Below are 14,271 nucleotides of genomic sequence, written 5' to 3' on the forward strand. Positions count from 1 at the left end.
TGTAAGAGGCTCGAGGGGCTGAATGGCCTCCTCCTGTTCCCAATGTAAGAGGCTCGAGGGGCTGAATGGCCTCCTCCTGTTCCTAATGTAACAGGCTCAAGGGGCTGAATGGCCTCCTCCTGTTCCCAATGTAAGAGGCTCGAGGGGCTGAATGGCCTCCTCCTGTTCCTAATGTAACAGGCTCAAGGGGGCTGAATGGCCTCCTCCTGTTCCTAATGTAAGAGGCTCGAGGGGCTGAACGGCCTCCTCCTGTTCCTAATGTAACAGGCTCGAGGGGGCTGAATGGCCTCCTCCTGTTCCTAATGTAACAGGCTCGAGGGGGCTGAATGGCCTCCTCCTGTTCCTAATGTAACAGGCTCGAGGGGCTGAATGGCCTCCTCCTGTTCCCAATGTAAGAGGCTCGAGGGGCTGAATGGCCTCCTCCTGTTCCTAATGTAACAGGCTCAAGGGGGCTGAATGGCCTCCTCCTGTTCCTAATGTAACAGGCTCGAGGGGGCTGAATGGCCTCCTCCTGTTCCTAACGAGCCAAATAACTAGAGAAGGTGTGTGCCATTTTGTGTGAGTCCCAATTAGTTATTTAATAAAGAAACAGGATTAGCGCCATTCCATAGAAAATGCGTGAAGGTGCACAGCTTTCTTTCAGAGACCACCACAAAGGCAGGTTCCATTCAAAACATCTGGAGTGGAAGCAGGATAACAATGGCAGAGTAATGTGTAAACCTCTTACATTTTTGTGATAGATGTAAGGAAAGACTTGCATTTCTATAGCGCCTTTCACGACCTCAGGACGTCCCAAAGCGCTTTCCAGCCAATGAAGTACTTTTGAAGTGTAGTCACTGTTGTAATGTAGGAAACGCGGCAGCCAATTTGTGCACAGCAAGATCCCACTAACAGCAATGTGATAATGACCAGATCATCTGTTTTTTAGTGATGTTGATTGAGGGATAAATATTGGCCCCAGGACACCGGGGATAACTCCCCAGCACGTCTTCGCATAGTGCCGTGGGACCTTTTACCTGACTGAGAGAGCAGACGGGGCCTCGGTTTAACGTCTCGTCCGAAATACAGCATCTCCGACAGTGCTGGACAGTGTCAGCCTAGATTTTGTGCTCAAGTCCTTGGAGTGGGACTTGAACCCACAACCTTCTGACTCAGGGGCAAGGGTGTTACCCACTGAGCCCCGGCTGTATAAAATAAGGTATATTTTACTGTAATAGGCAGAACTCAGTTTAATAGGAAACAGGGGGTTTGATACAAAACTTCACGGGTGTTAAAGAGTAACTGAGAAATGGGAGGAAGGTTTTACCAACAAACATCAAACTCACTGATTGTTGCTTGACTGCACAACAAAAATTCAAGTCTAGGAACTAATTAGTGTTATTATTATACTTCTGATCCTTTTGAAAGAGATAATTTGGCAATGAATTGCAAGATTTTTAATACAATACCAACAGAAGCATTGCAGTGGATGGTGGTTAGGGTACTTGACTATAAGTCTGTACTTCTTTCTTCTGATTTGTGACAAGAGGTCGTGAGTTCAAATCTCACCACAAGCTGTGAATTTGAATTCAGTCGATTTGGTCATTTCTGGGCTGGGGCCAGTAAAAGAGGCCATGAAGCTGTCGGACTGTTGTAGAAACCCAACTGGTTCACTAATGCCCGGCCTACTCGTGACTCCAGTCCCACACCAACGTGGTTGGCTCTCAGTGCCCTCAGGGCAACGCGGGCTGGGCAATAAATGCGGCCTTGCCAGTGTTGCCCACTTCCCGACGACAAATTTTAAAAAAATGAACATGGAGTAAAATGCGACCTTACTCTTAACATTTTTGCACTTCCCTTTTTGCAGGTTTAAGTTTACAAGCTCCATCTAGGAAACTGTATCTGGTAAGAGATTTACAACCAATCCCATCTTGAAATACTAGAACATATTCTCATTTGACTCTATTTGCATGAAGGCCGCTGTTTATTAAAATAGGTTCCATCACTTCATTTCCTTGTAACCCTAACCGTTGAATACGGCAATGTGATAAGAGGGCTGTTTGTTTGCCACTTACCTGAACTGAGTTATTTAAGTCGTGGAATAGCACCAGTGGTGTTAACCCATTATTAACCTAGGCTGCTTCAACAATCTTATAACGTCACCTGTCTGTAGGCATGTGTGTTCAATCAGCTCCCCAGTACCACTGGACAGTAACTTCTTCTAATCACTTCCCCCCCTTGATGTCGGTGTTTATTTAAGAAAAAAAAATATCTTTCACCTCTGGGACCTGGGTTCAAATCCAGCCTGGACTGATGAGGTGAACATCTCCTTTGTCTGCTGGCTGTAAGTGCCTCACGTGAAATAAGTTTGGAGTCAGAAGGTTGTGGGTTCAAGTCCCACTCCAGAGACTTGAGCACAGAATCTAGGCTGACACTCCCAGTGCCATACTGAGGGAGTGCTGCACTGTCGGAGGTGCCGTCTTTTGGATGAGATGTTAAACTGCGGCCTCATCTGCTCTCTCAGGTGGATGTAAAAGATCCCATGGCACTATTGGAAGAAGAGCAGGGGAGTTCACCCCGGTGTCCTGGCCAATATTTATCCCTCAATCAACATCACAAAAAAAAAACGGACGATCTGGTTATTATCACATTGCTGTTTGTGGGAGCTTGCTGAGCACAAATTGACTGCCGCGTTTCCTACATTACAACAGTGACTACACTTCAAAAGTGCTTCATCGGCTGTAAAGCGCTTTGGGACATGCTGAGGGTGTGAAAGGCGCTATATAAATGCAAGTCTTTCTTTCTTCATTCTGTGACTTGGGAGTGCTGGATGTCTAGTTGACTAGTCTTGAGTCTAGTTTTGTTTTGCTTGGGTGGAAATCTGAGCAGAAAAATGGGGCGGGGGGGGTGGCGGTGGTAGGGGGGGAGTGATTTTGGGCGTCCAGAATGTCATTCATTGGTAGCTTGACATTGTAGGGCGTGGAATCCTTCCCTGTTGACATGGGTGATGGGATTGATGACGGGGGAACGTATGGCCACTCAGTCTATGACTCCTTGGGGGAGAAATTCAGTTGCTTTGCGCCACCCGTTAGCGCCCTAAGAGGGCACTAACGGGGCGCAAAGCAACTAGCGCCCGGGCGCGGCGACGCCAACACCTCCCGCGAAATTTAGTGGGAGGTTAGCGGTGGTGGTAACCGTTAGCGCCACGCAGTGCTGCGCCGCCGGCGATGACATCATCGCCGTGCGCAGCGCCCCGCTCGCACCCTAGCCGCGATCTTCGGTAGCGCCTCCTGACTTACCGCCGGACACTATGTCCGACGGGGTCAGGGGGGCCTAATTGCGGCCGGGGCGGCGCTAATTAAAGGCGAGGTGCCGGGCGGCCCTTTTTGTTGCTGGCCGCTTGCCAGCACCTGCCTCCATTGCTGTCCCCGGCCTCCTGAGCACCCCCGCGGAGTGCCGCCTGCGCTCCATGAGCCTGGCACTTCTCTTGAGTGCCGGGCTCTCTTGCCGGCACTCCCGATCCCCGGTGTCGCAGCTGGGAGGAAGGCCTGCAAAACCGCGGCGCGACGTGCCGGAGCGCATGGTGCTGCAGCACGTAGCGCCGCGATATTCCCTCGCAGTGCCCCACTTCCCTCTTGAGGCACTACCGATGAATTTCGGCCACAGGGGCGCTAATGTTTTCTAAAAGTAGCGCCCCGGCGAAGTTAGCGCCCCAAAGGGGGCATGACTCAATTTTTGCCCCCTTGGACCTTGGGAAATCTAGCCACTCTGTAAAGATATGCCTTGCTTTCTGCATCTGTCCACAAATGATTGGCTAATGTTACTGAACACACGATGGTCAGTGGAATGTCAGCCAAGAAATAAGCTGATGGGCCCCTGTAAATTAACTTCTGCCTTTCCGTCACCACCTAGCAACGCTGGCCGCCTGTTTATCTGGGTGGGATTTATATTTAGCATGAATAAGGTGGTAGCCATGGAATATGGGATGCAGGACTTCACTGCCTCATTTAAATACGTCTGCCCATTTTCGAGAAATGGCTTCTGGTGCCGGGCATTGGAAAATCACGGGCGGGGGGGCAAAAGCAGCGGGCAGGGCTCCAGCGTCATGGATCCGTGGCCCATGCCACGTCCCTGCCAGCCAAATCTGACGGTGCAAATCGGAGCTAGCCGAGACGTTCCAATCGGTTACAGCCAGAACTGTGAGGTTATACTTATCGGGAAAGACTATCAGGCTGGGGCTCTTTCCCCTGGAAAAGAGAAGACTGAGGGGTAACCTAGCAGAGGGCTTTCAAATTATGAAGGGGTTCGATAGGTTAGACGTAGAGAAGATGTTTCCACTTGTGGGGGAATCTAGAACTAGGGGCCATCAATGTAAGATAGTCACTAATAAATCCAATAGGGAATTCAGGAGAAACTTCTTTACCCAGAGAGTGGTGAGAATGTGGAACTCGCTACCATAGGGAGTGGTTGAAGCGAATAGCAGAGATACATTTAAGGGGAAGCTGGATAAACACATGAGGGAGAAAGGAATAGAAGGATATGTTGATGGGGTGAGATGACGAGGGTGGGAGGAGGCGCGTGTGGAGCATAAACACCAGTGTAGACCAGATGGGCCGAATGGCCTGTTTCTGTGCTGTAAATCTATGTAACATTGGAAAGTGAGCGTGATTGAGCAGAAAACGCGGTGGAGTTCCGTCATGGCGCTTCTCTGTCGTGTTTAGTGCTGCCTCCAATTTTGCTCTTCAGTTCCACACTGCTGCTGACAACTCCTGTCGGTTGACTGCTTATAATATTAAAATGAGGCCAAAGTGACATAACAACATCCTTTGTGTATTTATCCCGTCATGCCCGCAGGGATAGTGTTGATTTATCCACCCGAGACCTATTTAAAATGGCCACCTAGCTCTGCTAGGGACTGAACTGTTTCCAGAAATGGATTTAACAGGCCCAATACTCTCTTCTCTTAGGCAGTCCCTCGGAACCGCGGATGACTTGCTTCCACATTAAAAATGAGTTCTCAGGTGACTGATGAGTCCAATGCGGGACCTACAGTCTCTGTCACAGGTGGGGCAGACGGTGGTTGAAGGGGCAGGTGGGTGGGGTGCTTGGGTTGACGTGTGCTCCTTGCGCTGCTTGCGCTTGGCTTCCGCTCGCTCCCGGCGAAGAGACTCGAGGTGTTCGGCGCCTTCCCGGATGCTTCTCCGGAGACCCAGTATGTAGATCGGTAGCAGCATTTTGAGCCTGGTTCCACATCTTTTTCCTTTTCTTGCCCTCAGTCCTTACACGTGGGATCAGCGCACTAAAGGTCAGGCAGAAGATTTTTCTACACTGCCTGACTTCTGATCAGGCATAGACCTGATTGAAAAATTTCAGCTACTGCCTCACAGCATGAAAAGTTGGCCATGGCAACAAGGATCCAACTGGGCTCGTGATTCGTCATACCAGGAATATGCCAGTCAGCTGTAATACTCTGGTGCTACAGCTGAGGGCGCCAGAGATCAGCATCAACATAAGAACATAAATAGGAGCAGGAGTCGGCCATTCGGCCCCTCGAGCCTGCTCCGCCATTTAATAACATCATGACCGATCTTCCGCTTCAACTCCATTCATTTGAAGTACCAATGGATGGACTGATGTGACTGACCGCTAACCTCCCGCTGAATTTTGCGGAAGGCATTTGTGGCGCCACGCCTGGGCATTAGGTGCTTTGCGCCTCTTTGCTAACGGGAGGAGCAAAGCAACCCAATATTTCCCCCTCAAGAGTTTTAAATGACCCCCCCTCCCCCCCCCCCGATGCGCAATCCTCCCTCATGATCGTTCCCCCCTCCCCCACCCTCGCAACTTTCCTGGACCGGCTTGACTCGGTGGAAAAAGTCGCAGAATTTGGCGCCCTCTCTGATGCGCAGGCAACTTGTCGAGGCCGGTGAAGGTGGTTCGGCACACGGGCCGCTTTCACCGGGTGGGCAGCAGTCTAAAGAAGCCAGCGGCAGGACCACAGCAAATTGTTCTGCCGGCCTCATTTATTTATTACCGGCAAGCCGCTGGTGCCAGTAGCGGCCCCGAGGCAGCTCAGCAGGGAGTTGCGGGGAGGGGGGAGGGGGGCAGCGAGGTGAGTCCAGGAGGGGTGGGTGGCGATCCGGATGGGGGCTAGCAAGCGGTGGTGGGCAGTGGTTCTCGCTTGTAATGTGGAGCCTGGAGGAAAACTCCTATCCGACCGCCCCCCACCCGCTCGCTCCACAGTCAGGTAAGTATTTTTTTAAACGTAGCTTTTTGGTGACGGTTAAGAACCTTGTTAGGCCGCATCTAGACCAGGTAATCCTGAATTCAGCAGGCCCAACACCTGCTGCGTTCAGTGTAACCCAAATTTCGATTTTGGTCCCAAAACAACAACAACAACTTACATTTATATAGCGTCTTTAACACGTTATCAGACAAAATTTGACACCGATCCACATATTAGGGCAGATGACCAAAAGCTTGGTCAAAGAGGTAGGTTTTAAGGAGCGTCTTAAACATGGAGCGAGAGGTAGAGAGGCGGAGAGGTTTAGGGAGGGAATTCCAGAGCTTGGGGCCTCGGCAGCTGAAGACACGGCCACCAATGGTGGAGCGATTATAATCAGGGTTGCAGCAGACCCCTCATATTCGGACGCCCTGCCCGATTTCCCGCCTCCAGATCAGCGAGCTGTGTATTGGGAGGCACCTTTCATGCTGGCAGCTCGACGACCGCATTATACTGAGGGCCCAAGAACCAAATTGGATCAGGTCCCATGCAGACTCCTCTGGGTGGTCCTAGGCCCCAAATAATGTTCAAAATGAAAATCACTCCCCCAGTACATTTTTATTACAGTGATATTGGCAACTGAACCCGTAACATGTTTGTCTGACATTCCTTGGTCCACTTGTTAACATTGGGTTAATGCCTCCGTTGAAAGAACAGAGTGAGGGTTGCCCTACCCCTATGTAAACTTGAGCTCATCCAAATCTCTGCTTCCCGTATCCTAACTCGCACCAAGTCCCGTTCACCCATCGCCCCTGCGCTCACTGACCTACATTGGCTCCCGGTCTGGCAATGCCTCAGTTCTAAAATTTTCATCCTTGTTTTCAAATCCCTCCATGGCCTCGCCCCTTCCTACCTCTGTAACCTCCTCCAGTACTACAACCCTCCGAGATCTCTGCGCTCCTCCAATTCTAACCTCTTGCGCCTCCCCGATTTTAATCGGTCCACCATTGGCGGCCGTGCCTTCAGTTCCCTAGGCCCTAAGCTCTGGAATTCCCTCCCTAACCCTCTCCGCCTCTCTACCTCTCTCTCCTCCTTTAACACGCTCCCTAAAACCCACCTTTTGGTCACCTGCCCTAATATCTCCTTATGTAGCTCGGTGTCAAATTTTTTTTGATAACGCCCCTGTGAAGTGCCTTGGGACATTTTACTATGTTAAAGGTGCTATATAAATGCAAGTTGTTAAGCTTTTTCTGTTGCAGCAATATCAGCAACAGTAACTTCTAGGCTTCAATCTCAGCCAGTGATAACTTCTGTATTTTCTACCAAATGAAGGTGAAATTATTTGATTTCAGTAAAGGTCTTGTAAATCCATCCTGGGAACTGTTCAAACCAGCCTGCCAAAAAGCAAACATGAGATTTATATCTTTTCACAAAGGTATCTCAAAAATGTTGTGTCGCTGGTTCTCGCTCATGTTCTGTCTCCTGCAGTAAATCAGGCCTGTCTTTGCTGGTTCCTACTTGCCACTTAATCCATGCTGGCCTCGCCATGCCCAGCTCTACTGCAGGTACTCATTTGAGACTGGAACCTGCTCAGAGCGATTGATCCCTGGCAGCGCTGACTTATAATGGCAGCAGTGCATTGCTGTCTTCTCAGGCAACGCAGAGTTCTGCACATGCGCAGCACAGGTCTGTTAAATTTTATATTGCTCGTGAAGAGTTCATGGGACACTTGGCTCCATTCTAAAAAGAAAAACAACTCGGCCCAGATTTTGCGGTCAGCGGCGATGTAACGGCGCTCACCGCTGATGTCGAAGAAAGCTGCCCACAAAGATCTTGCAATCTCTGTGGTGTGGATTTCCCCATTCCCGACGTTAATTTCATGCTGGCGTCACCTGTGGGGGATCTCCAGCGTTCAGCAACAGTAATGCCATCAAGCAGGCTAAGCAGCCATCACATTAAAGAATTTGCACAGACAGCAAACCAGGAAGTAAAAAGTAGGTTTTACCATTCACTTTTTAATATTTTTACAGAAAGCAAAATAAAAATTGGGACATACACATGGGATTAAGGTAGATGCTGCAATTTCATAAACAAACTTTAAAAAAATTAATATAATTTTTATTATTTTAAAAATCTATGGAATTTTACCATGTAATGTAGGAAATGAGACTCCACATCTAAAATTAGTTTTTCAGGGCCAGAGAGGTTGTTCAGCAGTAATTATGACATAGTACGCCTCTAAAAAACTCAGTTACACCTCATTAAACAAGGCCTAACTTTTTCAATGGTTTTTACAGCAAGAATAGTGCATAGACGTTGAAGTTCACAACAATTCACTGATTCTGTGTTGATTGCATCTGCAAAGACTGCAACACGGCTCCCTGTGGAGGAGCAGGGTATCACTGACAGCTACTTCTGGATTTCCGTATTTAACTGCGCATGTGCGGACTCCAGAAGTTGCTGTCAGTTTTATACAGTAATGACGACGAGCGCTGACAGTTTCGCCGTCATTACACCCGCAATGTCTTTATACAGGGCCCTTGTCTTTATACAGCATCTTATCACATGTCTCTGAGACATCTCAAAGCACATACATTACTTTGAAGTGCAGTGTGAGTTGTTATGTAAGCAAATGTGGCAGCCCTTTTCCTAATGTTAAACATAGAAGGAAGCTTAGATGAGCTTTTTAATATTCACGTTGCATCGATTGTAGTTATATTTCTGAAGCTGTGTGAAATTGTGTCCCCAAACCACTTGCTCTGGATAACTGTAGAAATAACCCCCTTTATCACCACTGGAATGATTTTTGTTTGGGTAGCTGGGTGTCCGACTGCCATGGAAACTCATTCCCCGTGTTTTATGGGGACTTCAAACTGAGCTACTGAGAGATTCACATTGGTGGATTTTCTGTTTGCCTGATATGGAGTGTGGACTGTCCCCCAGGCAGGGTCACACCCCAGGGTCAAACCCCAGGGTCAAACTTCAGGGTCAAACCCTAGAGTCACACCTCAGGGTCAAACCCTAGAGTCAAACCTCAGGGTCAAACCTCAGGGTCACACCCCAGGGTCAAGCACCAGGGTCAGACCCTAGTGTCACACCCCAGGGTCAAACCCTAGAGTCACACCTTGGGGTCAAACTGCAGGGTCATACCCCGGGGTCAAACTGCAGGGTCAAACCCTAGAGTCAAGCCCCAGGGTCAAGCCCCAGGGTCAAGCCCCAGGGTCAAACACCAGGGTTAAACCCTAGTGTCACACCTCGGGGTCAAACCCTACAGTCACACCTCAGGGTCAAACCCTAGGGTCATACCCCAGGGTCAAACTGCAGGGTCAAACCCCAGGGTCAAACTGCAGGGTCAAACCCTACAGTCACACCTCGGGGTCAAATGCTAGAGTCAAACCTCAGGATCAAGCGCTAGGGTCAAACCCCAGGGTTAAACCCTCTCACCTAAATCCAGAGACCGTAGGTCAAGGTTGTCATCAGCCTAGAGCCAGGATTTTCTGCTCCAAAGCCACCACCGACCTCGCTCGCAGTTCGCTAGATCCAGCCCTCACACTGTGGACATTGGTTGAATCGGGGATTATCTGCCCAATCACTCATTTTTGCCCAACGGACATGTGACGTTTTGAGGTGTGATGCTCTGAGGCATGATGTGACACTTTCAGGTGTGACACCTTCAAAGGGTGTGACGTGACAAATGCACACTAGTTGCAAGACTATTAACGATATCAATTGATGGTATCACATGGCTCATGATACAATCGCAACTCCTCGAGGGCAGGCTCGAAACGCAACTATTTTTCTCCTCTTCCTTGTTTGGGTATCCCTGCCGCACATTATTCCAGGCCAAGAGGAGATGGGGCCTCACGGCTTTCCATTAATGCCGCTTTGAAACCAGTCACCAAGAGGTCCACCAAAGGGCCTGGGAGGGGTCTCGGCCTGGCATTTCCTCCCTCCTTCAGGGCACGATGGAGAGCTGGAGCTCAACTTGTGGCGAATCACAGGAGTCAACCCACAGGATGCCAATCTGAGATGCGGCACACAACTGTTCAGATGCACTCTGCCTCAGTTTCCACTTTATTCAAACGGTCTCATATTTTACAGGTCAATCTAACGGCGAATTTGGGAACCTTTGATGTGGCAGCAGAGGTCGATGAGGTGATGATCGAAGGTGAAGGGGAGATGCACCTGTCTCTCTCGAGCTCGCAAGTGGACAACCTGAACCGCCAGCTCCAGTTTGTCACCTACACCAACACCGTCTTCAACCCCAACACGGCCGACACAGGTGCGTATCTTGATCACGGAGTAACACGACAGGGGGAGCGAAGTAATGAATCATGTTGTATAAATAAGAGCACAAGGGAGGTTGTAGGACCAGTGATATTATAATTATCTTAGCTTATCTCCTGTGACATTGCTTACAAGTAGTCTGTGGTCTAGAGCACAGTTGCGATGCTTAACTGCTAAGCTGGAGCTGTGCTTAACATGGCCTGTCCCTTTAAGGGCCCTGCTAAGGTGGGGACATGGCTTAAGTAGGCACATTCTGAGGTTAAGTAGAAGATCATTGTTGCTTGTATATCACTGGCTCCTGCCCTTAGGGAGAGGCCAGGGTATCAAGGCTAGATAACCAGCATAAAGTGACTCGCCTTCTCTTTTTTAATACTTTTGAAGTGTGGTTTCTGAGGTGTTATAGGTGCATGCTAGACTTGTTTCTGCTATCAACATTACCTCAGGAAAAGTTGGCGAGCTCATGCCTTGTTACATAGAATTACATCGAGTCTACAGCACAGAAACAGGCCATTCGGCCCAACTGGTCTATGCTAGTGTTTATGCTCCACACGAACCTCCTCCCACCCCTCTGGACTGGAATCCTGGCGAATCGAATAACTAGGGCTGTAGAGAGGGCTTTAAACTAATTTCAGGAGAGCAAAAAATAAAAATGTCAGCGGAGAAGGCAATAGAGCAAGGTAGCAGTGGGGGAATTAAAAACCAGAGCGTGTCAGGAAGGGACAGAATGTATAAAGATAAAGGTAAAGTAGTAAAGGGGGTAAAAGCAGGAATAAATTGTCACAAAACATATTTAAAAGTTCTTTATCTGAATGCACGCAGCATTCATAATAAAATAGACGAGTTGACGGTACAAATAACTACACATGGGTATGATCTGGTGGCCATTACAGAAACATGGCTGCAAGGTGACCATGACTGGGAACTAAACATCCAGGGGTATTTGACAATTAGGAAGGACAGACAAGAAGGAAAGGGAGGTGGGGTGGCTATGTTAATAAAGGATGGAATCACTGCAATAGTGAGAAATGATATTGGGTCAAAGGATCAGGATAGTGAAACAGTTTGGGTGGAAATAAGGAATAATAAGGGGAAAAAGTCACTAGTAGGCATAGTCTATAGGCCTCCTAACAGTTGCACCTCTGTTGGTCGGAGTATAAATCAGGAAATAGTTGGGGCTTGTAATAAGGGAACAGCTATAATCATGGGGGATTTTAACTTTCATATTGACTGGACAAATCAAATTGGGCAGGGCAGCCTTGAGGAAGAGTTCATAGAGTGCATTAGGGACGGGTTCCTTGAGCAGTATGTTACTGAACCAACCAGGGGGCAGGCAATCTTAGATCTGGTCCTGTGTAATGAGACAGGATTAATAAAAAATGTCCTAGTAAAGGATCCCCTTGGAATGAGTGACCATAACATGGTTGAATTCCAAATTCAGTTGGAGGGTGAGAGAGTTGGATCTCAAACAAGCGTGCTAAGCTTAAATAAAGGAGACTATGAAGGTATGAGAGCAGAGTTGACTAAAGTGGACTGGGAAAATAGATTAAAGTGTAAGACGGTACATGAGCAGTGCTGTACTTTCAAAGAGATATATCACAACTTTCAAGAAAAATATATTCCACTGAGGAAAAAGGGGCATAAAAGAAAAGACAGCCATCCGTGGCTAAGTAAAGAAATTAAGGATAGTATTCGACTGAAAACAAGGGCATATAAAGTAGCCAAATCTAGTGGGAGGATAGAAGATTGGGAAGCATTTAAAAGCCAGCAAAGAATAACTAAAAGATTAATTAAGAAAGGGAAGATAGATTATGAAAGTAAACTAGCAAAAAATATAAAAACAGATAGCAAGAGTTTCTACAGTTATATAAAAAGAGAAAGGGTGGCTAAAGTGAATGTTGCTCCCTTAGAGGATGGGACCGGGAAACTAGTGGTGAGGAACATGGAGATGGCAAAAACGCTGAACAAATATTTTGTATCAGTCTTTACAGTAGAGGACACTAAAAATATCCCAACACTGGACAAACAGGGGGCTATAGGAGGGGAGGAGTTAAACACGATTAAAATCACTAAGGAGGTGGTACTCGGTAAGATAATGGGACTAAAGGTGGATAAATCCCCTGGACCTGATGGCTTACATCCTAGGGTCTTGAGAGAAGTAGCGGTAGGGATTGTGGATGCATTGGTGGTAATTTTCCAAAACTCCCTGGATTCAGGAAAGGTCCCAGCAGTTTGGAAAACTGCTAATGTAACGCCCTTATTTAAAAAGGGAAGTAGACAAAAGGCTGGAAACTATAGACCAGTTAGCCTAACATCTGTGGTTGGTAAAATGTTGGAGTCCATTATTAAGGAAGCAGTAACAGGACATTTGGATAAGCATAATTTAATAGGACAGAGTCAGCATGGTTTTATGAAGGGGAAGTCATGTTTGACAAATTTGCTTGAATTCTTTGAGGACGTAACAAACAGGGTGGATAAAGGGGAACCAGTGGATGTGGTGTATTTGGACTTCCAAAAGGCATTTGACAAGGTGCCACACAAAAGATTACTGCACAAGATAAAAAATCATGGGATTGGGTGTAATATACTGGCATGGGTGGAAGATTGGCTATCTAACAGAAAACAGAGAGTTGGGATAAATGGTTCATTCTCGGGTTGGCAATCAGCGACTAGTGGTGTTTCGCAGGGGTCAGTGCTGGGACCCCAACTCTTTACAATCTATATTAATGATTTGGAGGAAGGGACCGAGTGCAACGTATCCAAGTTTGCCGACGATACAAAGATGGGAGGGAAAGCAGTGAGTGAGGAGGACATAAAAAACCTGCAAAAGGACATAGACAGGCTAAGTGAGTGGGCAGAAATTTGGCAGATGGAATATAATGTTGGAAAGTGTGAGGTTATGCACTTTGGCAGAAAAAATCAAAGAGCAAGTTATTATCTAAATGGAGAGAAACTGCAAAGTGCTATAGTACAAAGGGATCTGGGGGTCCTGGTGCATGAAACACAGAAGGTTAGTATGCAGGTACAGCAGGTGATCAGGAAGGCCAATGGAATCTTGGCTTTTATTGCAAGGGGGTTGGAGTATAAAAGCAGGGAAGTCTTGCTTCAGTTATACAGGGTACTGGTGAGGCCACACCTGGAATACTGCGTACAGTTTTGGCTTCCATATTTAAGAAAGGATATACTTGCTCTCGAGGCAGTTCAGAGGAGTTTCACTCGGTTGATTCCGGAGATGAGGGGGTTGACTTATGAGGAAAGGTTGAGTAGGTTGGGACTCTACTCATTGGAATTCAGAAGAATGAGAGGCGATCTTATCGAAACATATAAGATTGTGAGGGGGCTTGATCGGGTGGATGCGGTGAGGATGTTTCCACTGATGGGTGAGACTAGAACTAGGGGGCATAATCTTAGAATAAGGGGCTGCCCTTTCAAAACTGAGATGAGGAGAAACTTCTTCACTCAGAGGGTAGTAAATCTATGGAATTTGCTACCTCAGAGAGCTGTGGAAGCTGCGACATTAAATAAATTTAAAACGGAGATGGACAGTTTCCAGATTATTATTTGAATGGCAATAGATTGGGAGAAGGGGAAGTGCAAAGAGACCTGGGTGTTCTTGTGCACCAGTCGCTGAAGGTAAGCATGCAGGTGCAGCAGGCGGTTAAGAAGGCAAATGGTATGTTGGCCTTCGTAGCAAGAGGGTTCGAGTACAGGAGCAAGGATGTCTTGCTACAGTTGTACAGGGCCTTGGTGAGACCGCACCTTGAGTACTGTGTGCAGTTTTGGTCGCC

At 47.8% G+C, this 14,271-nt stretch overlaps 1 protein-coding gene across 1 annotated transcript in view; it reads left to right on the plus strand.

The window, feature by feature from the left end:
• The window catches only part of LOC147096938 (beta-1,4 N-acetylgalactosaminyltransferase 1-like), a 184,254-nt gene that overhangs the window by 147,129 nt on the left and 22,854 nt on the right, over positions 1-14,271 (plus strand). Inside the window, exons 5-6 of the mRNA XM_085972516.1 lie at positions 1,847-1,884; positions 10,301-10,481. Coding sequence (XP_085828642.1) covers positions 1,847-1,884; positions 10,301-10,481 — 219 coding nt within the window. The remainder of the gene's footprint in view (positions 1-1,846; positions 1,885-10,300; positions 10,482-14,271) is intronic.

The sequence above is a fragment of the Somniosus microcephalus genome, chromosome 33 (assembly GCF_052327205.1).
Source record: "Somniosus microcephalus isolate GS21.2 chromosome 33, FLI_Smic_1.0, whole genome shotgun sequence".
NCBI lineage: Eukaryota > Metazoa > Chordata > Chondrichthyes > Squaliformes > Somniosidae > Somniosus > Somniosus microcephalus.